This window comes from Eleutherodactylus coqui, chromosome 1 (genome assembly GCF_035609145.1).
Source record: "Eleutherodactylus coqui strain aEleCoq1 chromosome 1, aEleCoq1.hap1, whole genome shotgun sequence".
NCBI lineage: Eukaryota > Metazoa > Chordata > Amphibia > Anura > Eleutherodactylidae > Eleutherodactylus > Eleutherodactylus coqui.
In genome coordinates, this window is record NC_089837.1 from 88,854,619 (window position 1) to 88,882,286 (window position 27,668).

At 44.6% G+C, this 27,668-nt stretch overlaps 1 protein-coding gene across 4 annotated transcripts in view; it reads right to left on the reverse strand.

Annotated features, from left to right (window-relative positions):
- DZIP1L (DAZ interacting zinc finger protein 1 like) overlaps nucleotides 1-27,668 on the reverse strand; it is a 60,839-nt gene that overhangs the window by 3,506 nt on the left and 29,665 nt on the right. For 2 of the 4 annotated variants that reach the window (XM_066598074.1, XM_066598071.1), the window contains exons 4-15: nucleotides 24,434-24,558; nucleotides 22,205-22,357; nucleotides 20,170-20,301; nucleotides 19,512-19,574; nucleotides 18,428-18,568; nucleotides 16,483-16,519; nucleotides 14,806-14,868; nucleotides 7,354-7,481; nucleotides 6,782-6,980; nucleotides 5,409-5,565; nucleotides 2,753-2,967; nucleotides 1,540-1,673 (exon numbers count right to left, since the gene is read on the reverse strand). In XM_066598074.1, the coding sequence (XP_066454171.1) occupies nucleotides 1,540-1,673; nucleotides 2,753-2,967; nucleotides 5,409-5,565; nucleotides 6,782-6,980; nucleotides 7,354-7,481; nucleotides 14,806-14,868; nucleotides 16,483-16,519; nucleotides 18,428-18,568; nucleotides 19,512-19,574; nucleotides 20,170-20,301; nucleotides 22,205-22,357; nucleotides 24,434-24,558 (1,547 nt within the window). The remainder of the gene's footprint in view (nucleotides 1-1,539; nucleotides 1,674-2,752; nucleotides 2,968-5,408; nucleotides 5,566-6,781; nucleotides 6,981-7,353; nucleotides 7,482-14,805; nucleotides 14,869-16,482; nucleotides 16,520-18,427; nucleotides 18,569-19,511; nucleotides 19,575-20,169; nucleotides 20,302-22,204; nucleotides 22,358-24,433; nucleotides 24,559-27,668) is intronic. The other 2 variants (XM_066598073.1, XM_066598072.1) reach the window with 2 other exon arrangements.

The window sequence follows — 27,668 nt, forward strand, 5'->3', positions numbered from 1 at the left end:
GACTTTTGGAATTTTAACTATTGATGACCTATCCTCAGAATAAGTTATCAATGGTTGATTGGTGGGGGTCAGCTCATCCCCAGGCCCACTATCAGTGAGGATAGCGATGAAAGCAGATAACACTGTCCGTATTCCCTGAGAGCTGTGCCTGTAGTACCAAATTGGACTGCTACAATATGGACAGCTCATGGGGTCAGCTCATCCCCAGGCCCACTATCAGTGAGGATAGCGATGAAAGCAGATAACACTGTCTGTATTCCCTGAGAGCTGTGCCTGTAGTACCAAATTGGACTGCTACAATATGGACAACGCTGTCTGTTTCCCAAGCGGCAGACCCTCACTGATCAACTATCAAGGATCTATCCTGAGGAATGATCATCAATGGTAAATGTCCCGGGCAACCCCTTTAAAGAGACAGCATAACATTCTGAAAACTAAAGTAGCAGCTCTGATGCCTGCAGAATGGTGAATGCAACTCTGAACTATAATACAGGATAGGTATATCGTAACAAATCTACAAAGTTACTCAACTTTTTATGGACAGATGTATCCATCTTTACCTTTTGGCAAATTTTGTTAGGGATGTCAATTTTTCACAACATGCTAGTAAAACTCCCAACAGCCTACAACCCACATCACACCCATTGGGTGGCTTCATGTAGACAAATGTAGCATTAACTACTTCCGGCAGAGTAACACTAAATCATGTTTTTTTTCAAACCTGGTCATATTGTACCACTCATTTTGAGAAATGTCATGTCAAGATGAAAGGTAAGTGTTGCAGCCGTTCTGAGACCTGCACCTTGCTTGCAAGCCAGACCAGGTTTTGGGTGTGCCCTTGCTTCTCCTGGAGCTGAGGGGCGTGGTAGTGGCAGGGTGATGTCATTCAGCACCTGGTGCTGACTAGCTCAGCTCCTATTTAAACTGTGCTAGCATTGACCCCTGTGCTGGTCACTGCTTCAGTTGCCGCTGGACAGTGACAGAGGAACACATCCTGGCTGTAGCTCTCCATGCGAGCTAAGTGCTTTTCTGTTTTTGTTTGGTTTTCAGTTTCACCTTTCTTTTGTGCTACGGCTCCCTGATAGGGACTTGCCAGTGGCCCAGGCACGCGTGCGGGCTCGCACTTGTCAGAGCGATCGTTCCGCCGAGTAGGCAGGGACCACTCCCGGGTTAGGGGACTATAGGGAGAGAATTGCCCTAGTTTTATGTTTCCTTTGCACAGTTGTGCCTTTTGTTTATGTTATTGAGGTTGCACGTCCAGAGGACGCAACAGTAAGGAGGGACAACTGTAGATTCTAAATTATTAAGGCAAAGCCCTATAAATCATAACAGATGCTGTTTTGCACATTCAGGATTTTAGAGACACTTATTGGCATTTGATAGGCCTGTCTTCTCGACACGCTTAGAATAATTCAACAGTCCACTAGTGTAACAAAATAGATAAAAAGACAGATATACAACAGAATAAAATTAGATCTACAGCATACTTCCTATAAGCACCATATATTCTTCTAAAAAGCACCTTTTTCATAGTTTTACCTGAGATTTCCTTATTGCAGATGCAGTTGGGGTTTTTAAAGTGGAGGAAAGAATTTCTACTCCACCAGTTGGTTTTTCCCTTTGCTTTGATAGTTGTCTTTCTAGGCTTTGGGTCATAGACTGGACCAGAGACCCTAAATGTGACAGACAGAACATGCATAAATATTAGTGCATTAAATTACTATTAGTACAAGTCAAAGATAGAATCACATACCGGACACATTTTCTATTGTAGCAAGAAGTGGTGAATATAGAAGAGAGAGAGAAACACAAGTTTCCCTCTCCATGCACTTTCCTTAATCCTTGAACCAAAAGCCAACATCTTTGCTTGCTAAGAATGCAGTTTCTTTGAAGAAGTGAATTCTGCGTACTGTAGATACTCTTCACTTAGTAGCAAAGCAGATGGGTCCAAACAGAACTGGACTGCCTCTCCACTGGAGCTAATGGGCTTCCTCTATTGTATACACAACCTTGGTTGCATGCCATAGTAGTTAACTTATTAAATATTTCCCACCTACTACTACAATTTACATACTTTGTCATGACTAACTCCAGGGGCATATACAGAGGAAGGAACTCTAACAGGAAAATTACATTTATGCCACATAATAGCTCGTTGGAGCCTTCTCCCTATCTTGGCACCATTGAGGAAGCTGTGTAGTACCACGTAGCCCTCACAAGCCTGGAGATACACAAGGACTTTGTCCAGTTTGGGAAAAACTAAAGATGACTGTACACTAGAAAGGTCTCATATTGACTTGCAGAAATGCTGCTTTCCAATAGGTGGTGCTGTAGACGCATTGTTCCATCTTCCCATTTGCATGTTAAATTTAATATGCCAAATTCTTATGTTCTCATGGGAGATAAGCTACCTGCAGAGGCGTTTTGTAGCCACTTTCTCCCCTCTTCCAATAGATACTGGGCTGAATGAATGCTCAGTCGACAGCTACTGAAGGTGTATGGCTACCATTAGACGAAGATAAGCCTCTACCAGACTTAACCAACAAAGCTTATCTCTAGGAATACAGAGAATTGCATAAGTTGAAATCCAACATATTCAATCCTTCTTTTCAATTGATTGCCTCCATGCATATCAAATAGTTGGCTGAACAAAACCATTAAAAAAATAAAATGAATAATTCAGCTATTTCATTATTTAGTAATATAAGCAATTTATGCTATTCACAAACTGTACATTTTTTCAGTCTCTAACCTTGGTTTGCTTTGTCTTTCGAAAAGCTAACCACTCTGGGGCTAGGCTTCCCAGGAGAGATATCTGAATCATCTGACCAGTCATCATCACTTATATCTTCAACTTTCTTGGCCATAGAAGTTGGCTGAGAGATAAGATTAGTCCTGGGTTTAGGAATTGGGAAAGGTAAACGGTCTATCATTGACGTGTCTTCTTCTGAGGTGAATGGAGGAGTCCTGAAGAGCAAAAAGTAAGAAACCTTTCAAATTGAAATAATCACAAATAAGAGTAAAAGTTTTTTTGCTTCCTGTTTTGGTTAAACCTAGAAATGAATGATAAATGTAAATGTTCTATGTTTCCTTGCTCCTGCTACATCCACTTCCTATCTCCCTGTTCTGGCTCTGCCCTGCTACTAATTAGGACTTCCTATAAAAGCCTGACTGTGCCTCAGATCCAGTGTGTGATTATTGTGCTCCATCACCTTGATCAAGCTCCTCTTCCTACTGCTCCTCTGCAATTGTACCGATACCTCCTGCTGCTGACCTCTAGCTTCCATTTGACTACCGTACGTTTCCGTCTCATCCCATTGTACTGCATACTGATACCTACTGCTACTGACCTCTGGCTTCCATTTGACTACGCTTCCGTCTCATCCAATTGCACTGCATACCGATACCTACTGCTGCTGACCTCTAGCTTCCATTTGACTATGCTTCCATCTCATGCCATTGTACTGCATGCTGATACCTACTGCTGCTGACCTCTAGCTTCCATTTGACTATGCTTCCATCTCATTCTATTTTACTGCATGCCGATACCTACTGCTGCTGACCTCTGGCTTTTATTTGACTACGGTTTCATCTCATCCCAATGTACTGCATACTGGGACTTCCTGATAATGACTACTCTTCAGTGACTGGCATGGCTATTACACCTGCAATTTCAATCCAGCATTGGTAAGGCATAATACGGGTACATAGCTGACCTCTTGGAACTTCCGGAGATGTCTTTATATATTGCTAAATTTTAACGGAAGATGTCTTTATATATTTCTAAATTTTAATTGTAATATGGGGCAGACTACTGTAGGATCAAAGGTGAGGAGAAGATTAAGAGATGAACTGCTGGGATTTCTTTTTTTCAATTTTGTGAACTTTTTATGCCTTGTGTTCCTTTAAGGAATAAGCAGTTATCATTGTTAGCAGTACTGTTTCTCGTGGGGCAATTATTCTGTCTGTCAGAGGCCTAACCTTCCTATTTTTAGTGGTGCTTGGCTGTTATTCAAGAAAACAAGTATTTACTTGTCACTCAGGGCTGTGTCAGACTAACCACATTAAGGGGGTTATATAATTCCTGCTGAATTAGCGATGATAGACTGATGCAGGGACATGTGACCGCTGCAGCTAATCACTGGCCAAAGTGAACTGGTGATTGGTTGCTGCAGTCACATGTCCCTGCTTCCCCGTGACATCATTGCTGCAGCAGGAATAGAAAGCAGCGGGGGATTGGGAACAATCAGCACAGTAGAAGCAGCAGTGCCGTCTTACCGGCATTATGCGCCCCCATGCAAAGCAATGTACTACGGCCTCTATGACAACTACTCACAGGAATAAAAATGGGGATGCAGCAGGCACGGGACGACGTTGAGAAAACTCTGGAGGCCGAGCAAGTCAGTAACTGGCCACCTAGACCAGACAACTGGAAGTCTAAGGCCTCCCTCACACAGGCGTTGCGGTAAGCGTCACGATTTAAACCACAGCTTTGCCACATTTTACTTTAGTTTTTAGCTGCAGTAACGCCGGATTTTAGCACTACTCATTATTGAATAGGAATGCAAAATGCTCAAAAAGAGAAAACAGATACCGCTCGAAAATCGCGGCGCTGAAAAGCGCTGCAATCGGGTAGCTGTCTGAGCAGGCCCATTGAAAACAATGGGAGTGTTATACCATGATCAGCGCAGTGCTGAAAGTGCCGCACTAATCAGGGTAAAAAGCATCTGTGTGAGGGAGGCCTAAGTCTCTGGGGTCCATTTTCCTCTTGCACTGTAGACATCTTTCTTCATAGTGCCAGGCTACTTTACCCAAGAAAGTAAGAATACGATGTACTACGCCACACACCATTATCATATATGATACAAGGTGCACTGAAATAATAACATACATAGATTTGTAGGGGGCCCCTATGTTTGTGGGCCCCCGCGCAAGTGCCCATCAGGTCCATGTGTTACGCTGGAACTGAGCAGCGGTGCATCGGGTAAACTGGGTATGCCTTTTTTATGTTTTGCCACCATCCTGAGCTGTATTATTATTTTTATTTGCCTGGGTAACTCCTTTAATGTTAAGCCTACAGAATATATAGATTTTTTTACATTTTTTAACAAGTACAATACAAAGAATTCTGGGAAATTAATATTTTTCCTTCTATTTGGATTTATTTGAAACAAATTTAGTTGGCGGTATTGAACATATTTGCATAAAAGGAAAGGTAAAAGTTGTGCATTGTGAATCGTGCAACCAAGGAACTAACCCTAAACAATTGCTGAAACCACGTCATTTTGTACTTGTCTGTCTGTCTGGGCACACTATATCTGATGACATGTGGGAGGAGTGCAGTTTCACTGTTTCTGATCACTTGGATACAATAAATACGGTTCACGGTATAATAAACCTCTGCTCACTTCGCCTGTGGAGGGACATTAATCGCCTTGCTTGTACTCTGACCAGTTGTCCATATTGGGAGAGATTTTGAGGATGCGACCATTCTCACGTTGCTGAACGGTTCTGTGGACCCAGAGGTTGAGACGAAACGTGGACTCCTTGGACTCTGAACTGCTGCTGAACAGACAACACAACATGAAGATAATGGAAACAATCCTGCTCTGATGCTAATGCTCCCCCCTTCTTGCTTTGCACTGCATCTCAGGTTTTGCATAAGCGCAGCCCACCACCCACTTACCAGTAAGGCACATCATGCAGAGCTGATATCCATTACAGTAAAGTAAGAATGATTGCAAATAGTGCTGAGCAAACGTTTTAAAATTTCAGTTTGGTCCAAATCACTTCTAATTGAACCGGTACATCACCAATATCCCTAAGGCCTCATGTCCACCGGCGGATTGGATTCCGCATGCGGGAGATCTGCGGAAACCATTTGCAGATCGCGGATGTAAAACTTTTTCTGCGCAGATGTATGCAGATCATCCGTGCAGAAAACAATCCGTAAGCCCACCTCCCTAATTGATTTTAACCTTCAAATCCGCAGTGCATCCGCAATTGTATTTGCAGATGCACTGTGGATCGTCCGCACCCATTGACTTCTATTAAGCCCGTCCGCACTGAAATGAAGCATGCTGCGGTTTGTTTTCCGCACCAAATGGTCCGCAAATTAAATCTGCATGCTTAAATTCAGTTGTGGATGCCAATGCTTCCCTATGGGCACTTTGAATTGCGGATCTTCCGTGCGGGTGACCCGTGCGGATTCTGCAAAGCAAATCCGACTGTGGACATGAGGCCTGAAACTCGTGTGTAAAAAAAAAGTCTAAAACTCATCCTCCTCCATAAATGTGTCTCAGCGGTTAGCACTGTTGCCCCACATTCAAATCTACCAAGGACAACATCTGCAGGGAGTATGTTCTCCTTATCTTTGTGCAGGTTTCTTCAAACTCATACAAACTCCATGCAGATATTGTCCTTGGTCAGATCTGAACCTAGTACCCCAGCGCTGAATCGACCCACCCTGATTTTTTTTCCTGCTTTCTCATATGGAGGAGTAGGAGAGGAAGAATTATTTTACTGGGTATGGCCAAGGCAAACCGCTGAGGTTCAGGTTTGTGCCGAACCGAACTTTTAGCAAAGTTTGACTCAAAATGGAGTTTGACTGTTTCGATTTACTCAAAACTAATTGCAAATTCCCAGAGGTCCAGGAAGACTGATCTTATTTTCCAACCATTTGTTAGCATTACCTATAAAAACCCTCTGCTACTACATCACCTAACCTTACAGAGCATGCCTATCAAACACTTATGAAATAATTAGTTGCTCCGCCCCTTACTTGAAGGCTGTGAGGTCGTGGACATTAACATTTCTTTTTCCAAAATGTTGTTTTGCCTTTTTACTTGTTTCTCAAGAAGTTTTTCCATTCTTGCCTTTTCAGTCTCAATGCCTGGCCATTTCCTCACTTTTTGCAGGTATTGCTTTGCCAACACAGATTTCAATTCTTTGAAGACAGATAACGAAATTCCTTTAGAACCCTACAAATGACAAAAATTATAGACCATTAAAGGAGCTGTCCAGGGTTAGAAAAACATGGCTGCTTTCTTTCAAACACAGCACCACCCTTGTCGGTGGGGCTGTGTCTGATATTGCAGCTCAGCTCCATTGAAGTGATTGGGAGCCGAACTGCAATACTAGATACAACCCACAGACAAGGGTAGCGCTGTGTTTGCAAGAAAGCAGCCACATTTTCTTAACCCTGGACAACCACATTAAAGGGCTAATGAACTTGCTGGGAATAAATTGGGCAGCTTTATACTACATTTTATAAATATCCCACATATAATAGATAGGTTCTTACTGCCGTTGTGTCATGCAGATCCAGCTGCGACATCTTGTACTGTACATTACCTTTTTCACACCCATACTTTCTAGCTTCTCCAGTAACGTCTGCTTCAAGATAGGACGGAACTGCTTGGCAAAATTAGGGTCCTTTCTCATAGTCTCAATCTTTCTCATTCTTTCATCTAGAGAGTCATCTAAAATTTGCACATAGAACAATTATCAGCATATTAAAATGGATTAATAAAGCAATTGTTACGTATGGAGATATGTCAAGGACCCAACCCACCACTAAGTCTATGATAAGCCATCACTTTTTCATCGGTAGGGATTTGTCAGAAGAGCCCCTTTAAAGTTTCTGCAGAATGACCCTATTCACTTGAATACAGTGATTTTGTGATATCTCTTTGGCCCTATGTTCTCCTGTCTTATGTGGTGTCACCTTTCATGCTGAAAAAAAAAAATAGAACACTATGGCCACGATGTGTAGGTAATAAAATAAATATATCTTGTTATTTGTATAGCACCAACTTACTTGGCAGCACTTCCAGGTAATTTATTTATTATCCTCCACCAAGCTGGGTACTCATTTTACAGACCTCGGAGGGATGGAAGGCTGAGTCAACCTTGAAAGGATTGAACTTGCAACCTTCAGGTCATGAGTGAGAGCTTAGGACTGCATTTCTGCTGCCTTAGCACTCTACACCACACAGAGCTCTGATTATATCACAAAAACCCAAAGCTACAGACCAAGGCTTCTTATAAAGTACAAGCAGGCCAAATATAACATTACATGGTGCCCATTTACATGGTTGTCAGGGGCTCTTCACTCTGACTCATAGATGGGGATTCTGAGTGAGGGGACGGAACAACCGCTTTAATACAAACTTCATGATAGAATTCAGAATTCAATCACATATACTGATTAGCAAACTATTGGAAAGTTGGGTTCGGCTGGTTCACAGAAGTTCAACAAAAGTTTGGTTCGGTCCAAATTAGTTCGAACTGAACTGGAACTTTACCAATACCACTGGTTTATTGCACTATTTAAGAGCCATAAAGCCCTCTTTAATAGAGATGAGCGAACGTACTCGTCCGAGCTTGATATTCGTGCGAATATTAGGGTGTTCGGGATGCTCGTTACTCGTAACGAGCACCACGCGGTGTTCCGGTTACTTTCAGTTTCCTCTCTGAGACGTTTGCGCGCTTTTCTGGCCAATTGAAAGACAGGGAAGGCATTACAACTTCCCCCTGTGACGTTCAAGCCCTATACCACCCCCCTGCTGTAAGTGGCTGGGGCGATCAGATGTCACCCGAGTATATAAATCGGCCCCTCCCGCGGCTCGGCTCAGATGCGTTGTGACTTAGCTGAGGGAAAGTGCTGCTGCTGGTGCTGCTGTAGGGAGAGCGTTAGGAGTCAGTGTAGGCTTCAAGAACCCCAACGGCCCTTCTCAGGGCCACATCTACTAGTGTGCAGTACTGTGTTAGCACAGTTTTTTTTTTTTTTGTCCAAAATTGGATCTGCAGAGCATTGCGCACAGCAATAGGGACAGAAGTGGGGGTTAGGCAGGGAGAGTGTTAGGAGTTAGTGTAGGCTTCAAGAACCCCAACGGTCCTTTCTAGGGCCACTTCTATCCGTGTGCAGTACTGTCCAGGCTGCTGTTAGCAGTGTTGCATTTTTTTTTTTTTTCTCAAAACCGGCTGTGCAGAGCATTGCACCCGGCATTAATACTACAGGGATAGAATTGTGTAGGCAGGGCCAGAAGACATTTATTATTCATTGAATACACGCAGTGGGGTCTTCCCTTTGCTAAAAAGGAAAAAAATTATATTTGGCCTGCCTGTGTCAGTCCTAAGGTCTGCGTGTACGTGTGTGCTGCGTGTACAACGTACAAAAATCAGACGCAACCAGCTACGCTTTACTGCAGCCTAGCGCCATTGTCTTTCCTGACTGGCAAATACCTGCTCTGCTAGAGTTAATAACTCTGCTACACTATAGTTGTGTGACACTTTTTGAGGGCCACACCACAGATATTAAACTTCTTGTTCATTGAATATACGCAGTGGGTGCTTCCCTAAGCTAAAAAGGAAAAGAAATTATATTTGGCCTGCCTGTGTCAGTCCTAAGGTCTGCGTGTACGTGTGTGCTGCGTGTACTATGTACAAAAATCAGACGCAACCAGCTACGCTTTACTGCAGCCTAGCGCCATTGTCTTTCCTGACTGGCAAATACCTGCTCTGCTAGAGTTAATAACTCTGCTACACTATAGTTGTGTGACACTTTTTGAGGGCCACACCACAGATATTAAACTTCTTGTTCATTGAATACACGCAGTGGGGTCTTCCGTTTGCAAAAAAGCGAAAACATTATATTTGGCCTGCAGGCTTGCGCCAATTTATTTCCTGCCTGGGAAATCAAATCACTGGTAATACAGCATGCTGAGGGGTAGGGGTAAGCCTAGAGGACGTGGACGTGGACGTGGCCGAGGACGCGGAGGGCCAAGTGAGGGTGTGGGCACAGGCCGAGCTCCTGATCCAGGTGTGTCGCAGCCGACTGCTGCGCGATTAGGAGAGAGGCACGTTTCTGGCGTCCCCACATTCATCGCCCAATTAATGGGTCCACGCGGGAGACCTTTATTAGAAAATGAGCAGTGTGAGCAGGTCCTGTCCTGGATGGCAGAAAGTGCTTCGAGCAAGCTATCATCCACCCACAGTTCTGCGCCGTCCAGTGCTGCAAATCCGAATCCTCTGTCTGCTGCTCCTCCTTCCTCCCAGCCTCCTCACTCCACTACAATGACACCTGCTCAGGAGCGGGAACACTCCCAGGAACTGTTCTCGGGCCCCTGCTAAGATTTGGCAGGAGTGGTTCCTCTCCCACCAGAGGAGTTTATCGTCACTGATGCCCAACCATTCGAAAGTTCCCGGGGTCCGGGGGAAGAGGCTGGGGACTTCTGCCAACTGTCTCAAGAACTTTCTGTGGGTGAGGAGGCCGATGACGATGAGACACAGTTGTCTTGCAGTGAGGTAGTAGTAAGGGCAGTAAGTCCAAGGGAGCAGCGCACAGAGGATTCGGAGGAAGAGCAGCAGGACGATGAGGTGACTGACCCCACCTGGTGTGCAACGCCTACTCAGGACAGGTCTTCAGAGGGGGAGGCAAGGGCATCAGCAGGGCAGGTTGCAAGAGGCAGTGCGGTGGCCAGGGGTAGAGGCAGGGCCAGACCGAATAATCCACCAAGTGTTTCCCAAAGCACACCCTCACGCCATGCCACCCTGCAGAGGCCGAGGTGCTCTAAGGTCTGGCAGTTTTTCACAGAGACGCCTGACGACCGACGAACAGTGGTGTGCAACCTTTGTCGCGCCAAGATCAGCCGGGGAGCCACCACCAACAGCCTGACCACCACCAGCATGCGCAGACATATGATGGCCAAGCACCCCACAAGGTGGGACGAAGGCCGTTCACCGCCTCCGGTTTTCACCGCTGCCTCTCCCCCTGTGCCCCAACCTGCCACTGAGATCCAACCTCCCTCTCAGGACACAGACACAACCGTCTCATGGCCTGCACCCACAGCCTCACCTCCGCTGTCCTCGGCCCCATCCACCAATGTCTCGCACCGCACAGTCCAGCCGTCGCTAGCGCAAGTGTTGGAGCGCAAGCGCAAGTACGCCACCACGCACCCGCACGCTCAATCGTTAACCGTCCACATAGCCAAATTTATCAGCCTTGAGATGCTGCCGTATAGGGTTGTGGAAACGGAGTCCTTCAAAGCTATGATGGCGGCGGCGGCCCCGCGCTACTCAGTTCCCAGTCGCCACTACTTTTCCCGATGTGCCGTCCCAGCCCTGCACGACCACGTCTCCCGCAACATTGTACGCACCCTCACCAATGCGGTTAGTGGCAAGGTCCACTTAACTACGGACACGTGGACAAGCACAGGCGGGCAGGGCCACTACATCTCCCTGACGGCACACTGGGTGAATTTAGTGGAGGCTGGGACAGAGTCAGAGCCTGGGACCGCTCACGTCCTACCCAACCCCAGAATTGCAGGCCCCAGCTCGGTGGTGGTATCTGCGGCGGTGTATGCTTCTTCCACTAAAGCACCCTCCTCCTCCTCCTCAACCTCTGTCTCGCAATCTAGATGTGTCAGCAGCAGCAGGACGTCGCCAGCAGTCGGTGTCGCGCGGCGTGGCAGCACAGCGGTGGGCAAGCGTCAGCAGGCCGTGCTGAAACTACTCAGCTTAGGAGATAGGAGGCACACGGCCCACGAACTGCTGCAGGGTCTGACAGAGCAGACGGACAGTTGGCTTGCGCCGCTGAGCCTCCAACCGGGCATGGTCGTGTGTGACAACGGGCGTAACCTGGTGGTGGCTCTGCAGCTCGGCAGCCTCACGCACGTGCCATGCCTGGCCCACGTCTTTAATTTGGTGGTTCAGCGCTTTCTGAAAAGCTACCCACGCTTGTCAGACCTGCTCGTAAAGGTGCGCCGGCTCTGCGCACATTTCTGCAAGTCCCACACGGACGCTGCCACCCTGCGCACCCTGCAACATCGCTTTAATCTGCCAGTGCACCGACTGCTGTGCGACGTGCCCACACAGTGGAACTCTACGCTCCACATGTTGGCCAGGCTCTATGAGCAGCGTAGAGCTATCGTGGAATACCAACTCCAACATGGGCGGCGCAGTGGGAGTCAGCCTCCTCAATTCTTTTCAGAAGAATGGGCTTGGTTGGCAGACATCTGCCAGGTCCTTCGAAACTTTGATCAGTCTACCCAGGTGGTGAGCGGCGATGCTGCAATCATTAGCGTCACCATTCCTCTGCTATGCATCTTGAGAAGTTCCCTGCAAACCATAAAGGCATCCGCTTTGCGCTCGGAAACAGGCGGGGGAAGACAGTATGTCGCTGGATAGTCAGAGCACCCTCCTGTCTATATCTCAGCGCGTTCAGGAGGAGGAGGAGGAGGATGAGGAGGAGGGGGAAGAGACAGCTTGGCCCACTGCTGACGGTACCCATGCTGGTTGCCTGTCATCATTTCAGCGTGTATGGCCTGAGGAGGAGGAGGAGGAGGAGGAGGAGGATCCTGAAAGTGATCTTCCTAGTGCGGACAGCCATGTGTTGCGTACAGGTACCCTGGCACACATGGCTGACTTCATGTTAGGATGCCTTTCTCGTGACCCTCGCATTCAACGCATTCTGGCCACTACGGATTACTGGGTGTACACACTGCTCGACCCACGCTATAAGGAGAACCTTCCCAGTCTCATTCCCAAAGAGGAAAGGGGTTCGAGAGTGTTGCTATACCACAGGACCCTGGCGGACAAGCTGATGGTAAAATTCCCATCCGACAGCGCTAGTGGCAGAAGGCGCAGTTCCGAGGGCCATGTAGCAGGGGAGGTGCGTAGATCGAGCAGCATGTACAGCCCAGACAGTGCAACAGTCTTTAAGGGCCTGGCCAGCTTTATGGCTCCCCAGCAAGACTGTGTCACCGCTCCCCAGTCAAGGCTGAGTCGGCGGGAGCACTGTAAAAGGATGGTGAGGGAGTACGTAGCCGATCGCACGACCATCCTCGGTGACGCCTCTGCCCCCTACAACTACTGGGTGTCGAAGCTGGACACGTGGCCTGAACTAGCGCTGTATGCCCTGGAGGTGCTTGCTTGTCCTGCGGCTAGCGTCTTGTCGGAGAGGGTGTTTAGTGCGGCTGGGGGAATCATCACAGATAAGCGTACCCGCCTGTCAACCGACAGACTTCTCTTCTCCACCAGCGGACAGCAGCGATACGTAAGCAATACGTAGGCTGCACCCGCGGATGGAAGCTACGTTCTCTCTCACCATGCAAAACGGGGACATTTCTGCTTCATCAATCTGTGTCTAATATTCCTCCTCCTCCTCCTCCTGAAACCTCACGTTATCACGCTGAACGGGCAATTTTTCTTAGGGCCACAAGGCTCACTCATAATTTTTCGAAACAATTTTTAGATGTTTCAATGCTCTGAAAAGCGTTGGAACTTTAACTTGAACCAATTTTTCGTTAAACTGGGCTGCCTCCAGGCCTAGTTACCACTTAAGCCACATTAACCAAAGCGATTAATGGGTTTCACCTGCCCTCTTGGTTGGCCATGGCCAATTTTTTTCAGGTACATTAGTACTGTTGATACAGCAATTTTTGTGGGCCCTCGCCTACAGTGTAATCAAATAAATTTTTAGCCCACCTGCATTAAGCACGACATTACTACCTCAGCTGTGTTGGGCAATGCAATGGGATATTTCTATGTACCGCCGGTGGCTTCCTGGCACCCACCCCTGCTGTGGGTCCACAGGGAATTATAAATGCATCTGTTTCCACTTGTAAAGAACCCCAGTCTGACTGGGGCATGCAGTGTGGGCCGAAGCCCACCTGCATTAAGCACGACATTACTACCTCAGCTGTGTTGGGCACTGCAATGGGATATTTCTATGTACCGCCGGTGGGTTCCAGGAAGCCACCCATGCTGTCGGTCGACAGGGACTTCACAATAGGGAGTTGTACCTGCCTGTGTCTATGAATTAAAAAGCCCGGTCTGACTGGGGCATGCAGAGACACCTTGACAGAATGAATAGTGTGTGACACATAGGTTCCCCATTGCTATGCCCACGTGTGCAGCTCCTGATGGCGGTGGCACAGGATTCTATTTCTCATTGCTTCTGTACAGCATTGTGGGCTATCGCCCCGCCACTCTTAAAGAGGGTCGCTGCCTAGCCGTGCCAACCTCTGCAGTGTGTGCCTGCGGTTCCTCCTCATGGCAGACGCACTTCTAAATAGACATGAGGGTGGTGAGGCATTAGGGCAGCTGAAGGCTGCGCAGGGACACTTTGGTGTGCGCTGTGGGGGGGAGGGGGGGCGGTTGGGCAGCATGTAACCCAGGAGAAGTGGCAGTGGAGTGTCATGCAGGCAGTGATTGTGCTTTGTTGGAGGTAGTGTGGTGCTTAGCTAAGGTATGCATTGCTAATGAGGGCTTTTCAGAAGTAAAAGTTTTTGGGAGGGGGGGGGCCCACTCTTGCCGCTATTGTGGCTTAATAGTGGGACCTGTGAACTTGAGATGCAGCCCAACATGTAGCCCCTCGCCTGCCCTATCCGTTGCTGTGTCGTTCCCATCACTTTCTTGAATTGCCCAGATTTTCACACAAGGAAACCTTAGCGAGCATCGGCGAAATACAAAAATGCTCGGGTCGCCCATTGACTTCAATGGGGTTCGTTATTCGAAACGAACCCTCGAGCATCGCGAAAAGTTCGTTCCGAGTAACGAGCACCCGAGAATTTTGGTGCTCGCTCATCTCTACTCTTTAACAGAAGACGGAAAAAGAAAGAAGGAAGAAGAAATTATTTTAGTGGGTAGAACAGGGATGAACCACCCAAGGTTTTGGTTTGCGCCAAATCGAACTTTCAGCAAAGTTTGACTCGAAACAGAGTTCGACTGTTTCAGTTTGCTCAACACTGGTCACATAATACATATATTGTGTATCACATAATACATGTGTGCTTTACTTACCATCATCACTCGACTCTGGCTTCGTCTCTCCAACTGAGAAAACCACTTGTGCCACCTGAGGCGCTGCATAATAAATGAAACATTGAAAAATATGATTGTTTGCCATTTATTTTGCTTGCTGCATAGATGTATTTAGCAGCTTTGTATGTAAATGTAGCAAGTATCATGATGTATTATTAGAATTAACAGTACTCATACTGTTACAAAATTTCAATGCAAGTAAAAACCATTTACTATGAGTCTTCCCTCACAAGAGTCAAGTGTGGGTGCAAAGTCACGGCAGACGTATTTCCAGTGCAGTAACTGTCCATTTACTGCTCAGCAATGGTTCCATGCAGACAGGGCATGTAAATGCTATTTGCAGGTCCCTTTTAATCACAGGACGAATTGTGCACATACACTGGGCCCCAATGCCAGTGGACGCCGGTGCCATTTTCAGCTGTGTTTGCATCCTCTGGATGTGAATACTGTTGACATCCTGGAGGGGCGGGGGGCACAAAAGGTTGTCCAACTACCATGTTATTTATTCTGTAATGAGCTCTGTTCTGATGCTTATTACTTCTGTAGTGATTTGGTCTTTTATATATCACGGCACATATCCCAGTAGTGTGCTCCCATGTGCCCTGCTCTCAGGCAACAGAACCAGAGAGAAGTGTACAGGGGAGCAGGACTGTGACTGCATACTTATAATAGTGGGGGGAATAGAGGAGGAACTTATTACCATGGGGGGTAACAAGTGGGCTTATTACTATGGGGGGTACAGATTGGCGTTATTACCATGGGGGATACAGAGAGGCCTTATTACCATGGAGGATACAGAGTGGGCTTATTACCATGGGGGGTACAGAGTGGGCTTATTACTATTGGGGGTACAGAGTGGGCTTATTACCATGGGGGGTACAGAGAGGCCTTATTACAGTGAGGATAGAGTGGGAGCTTATTATAGTGGGAAGTGTTAGGGTTAGCGGCAGGATGAGCAGAGTTTTCAGAAAAAAATACTGGCTGAAAAAAGTTTTTATGGCGTTCTGGACCAGTGGTTCTCTCCAGATCATGGGGGTGAAGAAACAGGGAGTAGTAGCATCCAGAGAGATGCAGCATCAGTTTCATGTCTTACCAGGATATTACAGCAACAGGTGAGCGCTACCTTGTGCAGGCTTAACTGAGTGATATAAGTCTTTCAAGGCACAGAATTTTTTTTTTTTTTGCGGAGGGGGGAGGGAGGGGGGGGGGGGGAGAATTCAAACACACCTTTTCACTGGGCCCCCGAAGGAGTTAGAATAGCTCTGGCTATGGATCCTGTGGTGTGAAAGGATCTTATATCTTATACTGATGTGAATTTACAGTCCAGAACTGTATGCACATGTTTCTGGTTGTTACTGGAAACAGTCAAGATGCCCAATTGTAGATGAGCTCACATAAGGACTTGTTTACACAGCATCAAAGGTTTGAACCTCCATTGGAAAATGTCATTAAAAAAATAGTGCAACATGCTATGCACTAATTTTCCTCATACAGGACCTGAACTAGCAATCATTCGATCGCAAACACAATACACTGCAATACTGAGTATTTTGGTGCATTGAATAAACAGATATAAATTCCCAAACATTAGTTTGGTGCATGCTCCATCTGTATATACATCCCAGACACATAGTAAGAGTCTATCATTTTACGTACGCTCGTTGACTTCTGTTCTTGTACTCAGTTCTTTTATCTTGGGGAGAAAGAGATGAGAGATGTTATTTCATGGACCCTGTGGACAACAGAAGCTGCAGTATATTAAAATAAAACACGGATATTTTTCATTAAAGAAAGGATTGTTCAAAGGGGAATTCGATATTCAGTTACCTTGGGTTCTATCCTCTGCTTATTGTGCCCACAAATACACCCGTGTGAAGGACCCCTTCCGGGAATGAATAACCCCACACATGCGGTGCTCAGTAGATGCCATATAGCTCTACCGTGTTAATGAAAAAGAGTTGTAGCTCACAGACTCTTCTGGCGGTCGTACGAGCACAAGCGCAAAAACGCTCGCTCCTACACAACATATATGCGCAGGGAGCATATTTTGTGCATGCACTGCTCCTTCACACAGTCAGAGGAATCCCCTCCGCCCTAATTTAAAAGGTCAGTTAGCCTTACGAGGTGCTGGTGTTTGTGGGTATGCGCATATCCACACGAACCAATGTGCATATTTGTGCACCACCGTAGACTCCTATGGGGACCTTTGGTGTGCAAATGTGCCCAAAAATAGTTTTGTTTTCCCCGCAAGCGAAATGCGCACGCAAAAAAGAACCGTGAGAATTAACCCATTAAGATTATTTGGTTCTATTCACTGCATATTGCGCATGCAAAAATTACCTGCACAAATGCGTGTGAAAATACGCCCATTTGCGGCCGGTCGCCCTTAGATCTCACACCCATGGGCATAAGCAGTCTGTGAAATACGCAGCGCATTCACGGACTAAAACTCCTTGTATTAACTGTGAGTTTTGGTCCCTGTCACAATTTTTTAGCGCATGTATTTCATGGGCACAAACAAAAACATGCAAGAAGGGCCAAAAGATTTCTCCTGCCTTCTTGCGCAAGTACGAAGTGAAGAAGCATATATTGTGCATATTCACTGCGTATTTGTAACGCTGCATAGACTTACATGGGAGATTCTGGTCCGTAATACCGACCAAAATAGGACATTGTGTGTTTTTTTCCACATGCATGAAATACACAAGTGAAAAATGCAGGTTTGAACAACCCAACGTAAGTATCGGGTTTCAGCACTGCGTAATGCGCAGAGATAATACATTGTGTGAGTGAACCCTTAAAGATAAGGGAGTGTACAATCTGCAAAATGCCAAAGTCATTGCTTATAAAAAGTGGAATTCTCCTTTGCGTAGACTTGGCTATGTACAGCCTGAATCAACTAATTATTTGGGATAGTGGTATATAGTGTTGCAGTGTACAGGTGTGATAACAATCAATGGAGGAGTATGATAAGGACACTTGGAGCACCCCCCCCCCCCCTTCCTCTCCCGGGCCTGGAGCCCATGGCTGTCCAAGCTGACCTTGTTATAATGTGCTCTATTGGCTGCTGGTCACATCGGTCTGCAGCCAGTGTTTTCAGTCTAAACTGTGCACAACATCTGATCCGAGGCCGCCCAGTAGCTGCAGCAGTGGACATTTTTTGATGATTTCCTATAGTAGCTGGGATGTTCTGCAGCAGCTGAAGTGTTTGTATGAGGTTCTGTTCTGTATTTAATATTTTACCAGAAAATATTCTATTAGAGGGGTCCCATTTGTGAGAGCAGCCCCAGGCCTTTGGCTCCCTTAATGCACCACTACTACTAAAAATTATATTGGTTCATTACAAACAAGTGTGATTACAGATGTTGACATAACAAAGCATTTTGAGCCGTCATAATCTCACTGGAAGTCTGTTTGTGGTCCTTATGTTTTTGAGAATGGTCAAGGGACTCACCACCCTGTAATAAGAGACCTACTTATGAAGCCAATCCTAAAATTACAGTATCTCTGAAATACATAATTACTGTCTCTCCAATAACCCCCCTGCCCCGCTGACCATTGGGTGCGTGCTTCTAACCATATAGTAAAGTAGTGAACATACTTTCTTGTCTTGAGTCTTGATGACTTTTTGCTGCCCCTTAATTGTAGACTGCAGGGTCTGTATAGCGGATTCAAACTGCTCATCTCTTGCCTTTTGGTCACTGGACAAGGAAGCTCTCAGTCGATCATTCTCGCTCATAAGCTGATGAGTTAATACAAATAAGTTGTTAGAGAAATCTTTTATGGGAATTTAATTACAATTCCAACTTCTCATAAGTTGTAACTTACTAAAAATGCTTAATCAAAATTCCCATCAAAAGGGGGATTCATGTGGACACTGAGTCAGGGCAAGTATACAACATAAATGGTGGAACGCACAACGTGTGGTCGCAAAGTGGCGGGACAGAACACATAAAATATCCACTCCTCAGCGGAGCAAATACAATGTATTAACCAAGTATCCATAAGGCCAAACACTGGCCCTAAGATATATAGGCCAAGGCAGTACACAAATTCACAGAAGAATTCAATGGTTTCAAAAAATCCAAGAGGACATGATCCATTAGAGGTCCAAGTGATTGGTAATATGTGTCACGGTAGTTACCTTGTTTCTATTTTAAATGTTCTTAATTGTCTGTGAAGTATAAGTGACACCTTTATATGTGTCACTCACCGCATGCTACTGAGGGGAGGTGCATGATGAGGATTCTCTCTTGTAAGTCAAATCATGCATCATTTCCTCTTGCAATGTTCACATTTGCCCTTTTGTGTATCTTTTAGGGCCCTTTTACATTTATCGTTCAGTTTCTCGCTGGATCGTACAGGACTGAACAATATCATCCAGTGTAAATGCTGTCAGCAACTAAAAGACGAATGATAATTGTTCGCTTATCGCTTATCAGTTTGTGCAGGGGTAGACATTTAACGATCATCAGCCTGGTGTAAACAGATAATCATTCGTCTATGAACCACTGCCTGTTTACTGTGAATGGAGGCGAGTAGCCAGAAGCGTTCTCCGGACCACTCTGTCTTCATCCGCTGAATGATAACCGCTCTTGTGTGAAAGCGCAAGATAATCGCTTATGCGCCTAACAATCGTCCCGTCATTTCTCCATTTTACTCCAATTAAAATATATCCTTCTTACTTCTTCTCTCTCTTCATTGTGATTCGTCTTCATTTCTTTGATCCTCCTCTTCCATTCTGCCCGCTGAAAGAACATGTATTTTGGGGTTTTAAGAAAATGTTACATATTCAAGAGCAGTTTTAGGCTCCATTTAGACCTCCTTATTGGCCCCGTCCAGGGTCCTGTCAGAGTATATGTTTAACCCTTTCCAATTCAATTTTGGATTCAGGGTTTCCTAAAAGGCTTCATTTTTTGCTGTCAAGCAACGGTGCCATCTACTGGCTAAAGCCAGTGTGTGTGCCAGAGAGGCTCCGACAGCGGAGTGGCTGGCAATAGACCGTAAGAATACCCTGTCGGACGTCTTCTTGTACAAGCTTCAATCAGAATGTAGGAAGACGGCAGACAGTGGATTGGAAAAGGTTAAAATCCCCAAAATAGCACCACTAGACGGAACCTGGATGGAGCCTGCCTAAGCCATTATTGAAAACTAGTGAAATTGAGACCAATAGGTGTCTATTTCAGCTCTCAGTTTATTTCTAGCATTTTGATACAGGATGCCAACGTGGTGGACTGTGCTATTCCTCCCAGCAAAAAATGCCAGAAATGAACTGAAACTTAAATAATGGCCCAGATAGACTCTGTCCAGGTAAATGATCTTAAAGAAAGCAAAACAGTTTACCTGTCTCTCTAACTCTTCCTTCATGCTCTGAAGATCTTTCTGCATCCTTTGCCTCTGCTGACGGTCCTCATCATCCATGAGGTCACCAAGATTGGAGACCACTGAAGGTTTACTCTCCATGTCCTGAAATCTCTGGGGAATGGTGGACATTAGTCATTGATTATATTGCACATAGTCATGACCTCATAGCCTGCAGCATCTTGTCACCTATAACAAAATTTTGTCATGCAGTGCTGTGGAATTGGGCAAGAGTTGGGCAGATTTGTAATGTTGAGCATATTGATGAACTGTCCAACTCTATCTGGACTTGGCTGATACAGTTATTGATTATGGGCAAGCACATTTTTTAAAGATTCAGTCAATTGGAAAAAGTCTCTGAGATGTGCAATATTCTTACTTTATCTTGTAAGTAGTGATGAGCGAAATTTTGAAAAAAGTTTGGTTTGGCTGGTCTGTCAAAGATTTGCAAAAGCTTGGGTTCGAATTAGTTCAAGCAGAACTGGAAGTTAACCAAAACTCATAAAAATGGTGTACAGCACTGTCTAAGAGCCATAGAAGTTGCACCCAGAGAGTGTTATACAGCACTTTTATGGCTCATAGACGTGCTACACACCAGTGTTCAGGACTAGTGTTGAGGGAACAGAACCAGTAGAACCCTGCTTCAAGTAGAACTTTGCTAAAAGCTCGGCTTGGGATCAACACTACTTGTAAAGACAGTAAGGATGATACTTGCTGGTAATATCTATGAGCTCTTACCACAGGCACATAATAGTTCATTTCCAATTTATATACATACAGTACAATAAGAAAATCAAATAAAATGTAAGTATACTTGGAAATATTACTACTATACTTGTATGTGAGCCAAGTTAAAATCCAGAGTAGCCAGGTTTGTTTATGTTATTAATTATATAGTATATAGCAATCTCGAGAGCAGGATATGGTAATGCCCCAATCTATATCAATTTCTTTAAAGTATATGTATCATCATAATAAACTGCCCATATTATAGTGGCAGTTCTGTTGTAGTATTAAAAAAATAATCTGTAGTTTGCTTAGGGAGGACCCAACGGCTCTCTGGACTTAGTAAATTATTGTATTCCTTATAATATACCAACTCTGACATCTTTTCTTATAACTCTATGTTGTACTGTTTTCTTGTTATTCCTCCTGGGTGTGACCAGTTGGTGGGATGTGCCTGCACAGAATGACACTGTCCAATCATTACTGCCAATATGAGACTGTGTAGGGACACACCCCTTTGGTAAGTGGAATGGCAAAACCCAGGTGTCAATTTATGCATTTCTAAGAGGAATAACAGAGGAGCAACACTATGTAGAGTAATGAGAAAGTTTCTCCTGAATTGTTATTTCATTGCGGCTGTAAGTATTTACTACAATAGCTGTCAGGATTCTGTTGTCTTTCCAGAAATTTACCTCCAGTGGCTTCTGTCTTAACTTTTTACTACTGTGCTGAACTTTTACCCCTTGCCACTGGTGGCTGGTGGTTTTCCTTGAGTTTACCCTTAAACAAAATGGCCAATATGTCCTCTTTCAGAAGCCATCTGTCTGCATTCTGCTGGGAAGTAGTGTCTGCACCTGCCCTTGTATACCTTTGTATTAGTATATAGGTAAATATCACCTATATACAGTTGTATTTTAGTTGATTTTTTCCTTTGCAGTGATAGGCCAACATAAATTTTCATAGAAAGCCTAAACCTTGCTTGAGTATTGTGACTTAAGCTGTTCTTTTCTTGTGCCCTAGGGAACATTCCTTTCCAGACTGTTCTCATACTCTTATGGATTACCTACCACATTGTGTTCCTCACAATCCCTATCAATAATCTATAGCGTGCTCAACTCACCTTCTTCAGGCAATTGAATTACAGTTGTGACCCACCAGTATCATTAGAAGGACTGACAAGGCCTCATGAATTGTAGACAAGACAGAACATAGTTGACACCCCTTACTTCCTTTTGCTGCCTACACTTTGAATAGTTCCACTTCTATGCAAAATTGGAATCTCCTCACTTACTGCTGTGCTTTTCAGGGCAAGGTCTTCAAAGTGAGAAACGAGCTGTTGTCTCAGTTTATCCATCTCATTTTGAAGCTTCACTCTTTCTTCTTCTTTCCATCTTTCAAAATCTCTTATCAAATGTTCTTCCTTTCGCCTTGATTCCTCTAGCTCCTGGTACATATACAAGGAGAAGTGATGTCAGAGAAAAAATAACAGAAGTAGGATCACGACTAACATCACATGATAGAAAAATGGAGTCTTACCCAATTCTACAAAATATTTTACAGCTAATTTAATAAAATTGCTAAATCATTTAATTTAACACGAATGTATATTATGTAGTCGTAGCTGGAGTATGGAACACTCCATACTCGGCTGGTGAGGGCTGCTTGATACAGCCGACACTCACCTATACAGCTAGCAATCAGAGCTAGCTCCAATTACAGCCATTTGACTACTTAACCCTTTCCAATCCACTGTCTGATGTCTGAAGACATTATGATTTAAGGCTGTACAGCTCTGATGTGGGAAGACGTCCGTCGGGGTTCTCTTACTGTATATTGCCAGCCTCTCTGCTGTCGGAGCCTATCCAATGTGTCGCCTCATGCAATACTGGGTTTACCCGTTGTATAACGGCAGAAAAAGAGTAAGCCCCCTAGGAAAACCAGGATACAAATTGGATTGGAAAGGGTTAAATGATGCAGTCAATGCAGCTAGCTGGAGTGGGTGTCTCTCCGGCACCCTATTGTATCCCACAGCACATGATCATAGGGTACCGATGGGCTCACATGGCAGCCTGGAACATAGTGAAGGCTCCCAGGCCAGACATGTATTCATGTATTGCAATCTATTAAACCCCTTCCTGATGCAGCCTTTTTATTTTTTATCATTGTCATTTTTTTCCACCCCCACTTAAAAAAAAAATATTGTTTTTATTTTTCAGATAACATAGCTACATAAGGGCTTGTTATTTGTGGGATAGGTTGCATTTTTCAGTTGTATCATTTAAAGTACCATATAATGTACTGGGAAAGTTTTAAAAACTTCTAAGCAAGGCTAAATGGAAAAAAAATGCAATTGCGTCATTTGGAGGAGGTGTTCTTTTTATGGCATGTGTGATGCAGTAAAAATTACAAGTTATCTTTATTCAGTGGGTCAGTATGATTACGGCGATACCAAACATATTTTTTAAGCAGTACCACATTAAATAAACTCGATAATAGAAAAAAAAATGTTTTCTGTCTCAATCTTTTGACCCCTCTAATCTTTTTTTTTTTGTTTTGTCTATGGGACTGTGAGAGGGCTTGTTTATTGTGGGGTGATCTGTAGTTTTTATTGATACCATTTTTGGGTACATATGATTTTTTGCTTGCTTTTTGTTCAATTTTTCCCAGAGATAGGATAGGGGAAAACTTTATGACTGGTAGGGGTCTGACTCCATTCAGAGAAAGGGGGTCGGGTGGGTCCCTGGGTGAATGTAGTGGAGGTCACATAAGCGCATGGCTGCTCTATTCACTTCAATTACAGCGCCAATAATCTCTGGCGCTGTCATTGAAGTGAATGGAGCGGCTGCGCTCCTGTGCGACCTCCTCCATATTTATTTGGAAACCAACTGGACCCTCGTTCTCTGGATCCTAGCTGTCAGACCCCCACCGATCATAAAGTTATCCTGTGGAAAGATTATAACTTTATAACTTGGCACAACCCCTTTAACCCTTTCCCGCCACAGGACGTAAGGTTACGTCATGGAAAGCTAGTACTTAAAGCAGCATGACATAACCTTACGTCATGTGGCTCTCGCGGAATCTGAAGAGATCCTGCGGCATCCGGCAGCGGGAGCCAGCTTTTACTGATAGAACAGCGGTGGTGCATTGGGACAGCGACCACCGCTGTTAACCCCTTACACGCTGCAATCTATGTATATCGCAGCGTGTAAAGGGTTCACAGAGAGAGCGCTAATAAAAGTTTTACAATACATTACATGCACCCAAAAATGGTACCAATAATAAATATAGTTCACCACCCAAAAAACAAGCCCTTATACAGCCATGGCAATGGAAAAATAAAAAAAGTTATGGCTCTTGAAAAGTGGAAATGAAAATCCCCCAGAAATCGTTGTGTCCTTAAGCCCAAAATAGGGCATGTCCTTAACGGGTTAAAGGGTTAAGTCACCGTTGACAAAGCCAGATTCAAATACATGAAAAACATGGATACTCTATTAGCAGTGACACATAATAGCTGCTCAACCTGCATCCTGCGCTGATGTTCAATCTCCCTTTCTGTCTCCAGCTGAGACTGGGTCTTCACCAGGCTGTTCTTCAGCTCCTGGATGCCATCTTGTATATCATCAACCTGCCTCTTCTTTTGTTTGTCTGTAAGATGCAAATTCAAAATATTTTTAATAGAGATGAGCGAGCACGCTCGGATAAGTCAATTAATCGAGCGAGTCTCGCTCTTCTTGAGTAACTGCATTCTTGTCCAAGCGTGCTCGAGGGGGGGGGGGGCAGCGGGGGATAGCGGGGAGTAGCGGGGGAGAGAGTGAGAGATCTCTCTCTCTCTCCCCTCCGCTAACCCCCCCCACCCCCACCCTCGGGCAAGAATGCAGTTACTCGGGGAAGAATAGAACTTGGAAAACTTAACTTAAAATAGGGACAGCAATCAAAATTAAAGAATCATTGACCAAATCATACCTAACCTCTCACACAAATCTTGTAAATTTGGGGCAAATTATGAAAGGACCCAATTTCACTAAGATGAGTTTAAGGTGTAATGAGAAAGTGGAGAAACAGTAGCCATATGAATGGGTACTATAAGAGAAAATACTCAAGGGTCTTTCCCATCAGAGACATTCATGGTACCCAGTACGTAGTCCCTGATAGAGGGAGGACATGCGTGTGTGGCCACTCTTTATTGTGCTCTACGGGAGTCACTGAATCAGTTCAGCATGTTTACTTGTTTGGTGTTGGATCTCCCACAGACTATAATAGAAAGTGAGCGATGCATATAATATTGTTTATCTGGTTGCCAGGAGGGCACTACACTACTTCATGTTCAAACTTATACAATCATCAGTGTATTGCAAAAGACAACTGATTTTGGCCTTTGGGCAAAACGACCTGGCCTACAATGAGACATTCTGTAGTGCTACTGATTGTTTTAACTACTAAACTACAACTGAGATCTAAAGTATACATTGTGTTGCATGTAGTATAGCTATAATAAGAAAGACGTCAGGCAGCAGGTTTGGTGCGGTTGTATTTTATGCATTCATGAGAATACACAGATAGTAATGCCTCCTCAACACACAAGATGGCGACGTTTCGACTCTAAAGCATGAGTCTTTGTCAAGCTACTGCAAATTGCATGTAGTATAGCTGACAGCGATGGTCCCTCGATAGTTAAAGTCAATGAGCAGTGCTACAAAAAGTCTCACCGTAGCCCTAATCTAAAGTCATCAACTGCAGTAATGTACAGATGGGTTTTTCTTTGGCTTTTCTTAACCCTATGTGATATCATCGTGTGCTGTGCTATGGAATGGGTTATTTACACTCTGAATTCATCTACAAGGGGGGTTCTTGTGTTAAGAGAACAACATTTTTTTAATAGAGATAACTTTCTTTTCGTGATATCGCAATTAAGCTAAAAATTTGTCGCATGTGTATGTTGGGCTATTAAAATTTTCCTGATGAAGGCAGACAATGCTCTAAATGCTTGTAACTATAATTTACTTGGTTAGCCAATAAGGGTATCACTTCCAGAAAAAAATGGGGAGTTTTTGTTATTTATGTTGCACTATTAATTTTGCATAAATGTGCCCTTCTACAGTAGTTTTATACTCATTTGTGCCGTAAGCTTCAGTTTTGTCTGCAAAAGTGGGTGTGATGTCAGTGCATGACGACTTTACTAATTGCAACTGTAAGAGTAATCTAGCAGTTGTTTCTGCACATTATTCCCCCAAGGTCAATAGCATTCACTTGACTTCTGGACATTATCTCTCCAGGTTAATGTAGTTCACTCATAAAAACTCATGAAAGTGGTCAAAAGCAGAACAGGCTGCTAGAACCAGTTTGTGGACGGCATGTGAAAGAACTAATATATGCAAATGTCATAGAAGACCTAGTTTGTGATTTGTAACAAAAAAAAAAGAAGAAAAACGCTGCACTTATGTTACCTACAATTAGAGATGAGCGAGCGTACTCGCTAAGGGCAAATACTCGAGCGAGTATTGCCTTTCGTGAGTACCTGCCCGCTCGTCTCAAAAGATTCGGGTGCCGGTGGGGGGCGGGGAGAGGCGGGGAGAGCGGGGAGGAATGCGGCGGAGATCTCTCTCCCCCCCTCCGGCTACGCCCTGCTCACTCCTGCAACTCACCGCTCACCCCCGCCGGCACCTGAATCTTTTGAGACGAGCGAGCAAGTACTCGCAAAAGGCAATACACGCTCGAGTAGTTTGCCTTAGCGAGTACGCTCGCTCATCTCTACTTACAATAGTAGGACGATTATAATCACTGCTTTGCATTTCTCTATATAAACTATGTAAATAATGAAACGCTTCAGGAGAGCTTGGAAATATCACTTGAGTGTTTCTAATTGTCTTTAATGTATTGAATAATAGTTAGGCATACCTGGATGAGAAGGCTACGATACCCATTGAGTATCACCGAAATTGAACGTATACTCTAACATGACCTTGTGGAATAGTTGCGAATAGTTGCGCATCTCTGCTCCACTAGGCACATAGTATAGAAATCAGCAAAGCACAATCCACCAAATGAAAAGAATGGTTCAAGGGAGAGGGCAATTGTCCCAAAAATATTAAAGGATGTGTGCCAAATAAGGCAAAAATTAAAGAAACACAAACAATCTGACCTAGACAAAAAGAGCACTTAAAAAACTGCTCATAATACTGCTAATTCCTTCAATGTTTTTAAAATCCCCTAGATTTTATTAGCCAACACGGTGCCATGTTACTTTTTGTGATACGTCTTTTCTCTCCATTGATATTTTTTAAAATGATACCACATTTGATTGTGTTGTTGCTTCTATATACGGCAGCATTTCCGACTGAGCTGAGTTACATCGGACCAATGTTGCAAAGTTTTATGCGATGGCTTTCTGCGATAATTTATCTTATGTTAAGCCACTAGAAAGCTATTGTTCTCTTAACACAAAAAGCATTGTAAAGCTATTAAGAGTGTAGATAAACTGTGGCACAGAAAGTTATTTTAACCCCTTATGGGCCATTTACAGGGGACGATTATCACTCAAAATGTGTTCAAATTATCTAATTTGAGTGATAATCGTGCAGTGGAAATGCACAGAAATCGCTCACTATTCATTCACAGGTTTTTAGGCTGCCATTTCAATCAGCTTAAAAATCATCGCTGGATCGCCATTCCGTGTAATCGCTCCCCGTTTCACATAGAAGGTGAAGCGCTGAGCGAGAAGCCAGCGATCCAGCGGTGAAGTCTGTCAGTGTAAACCC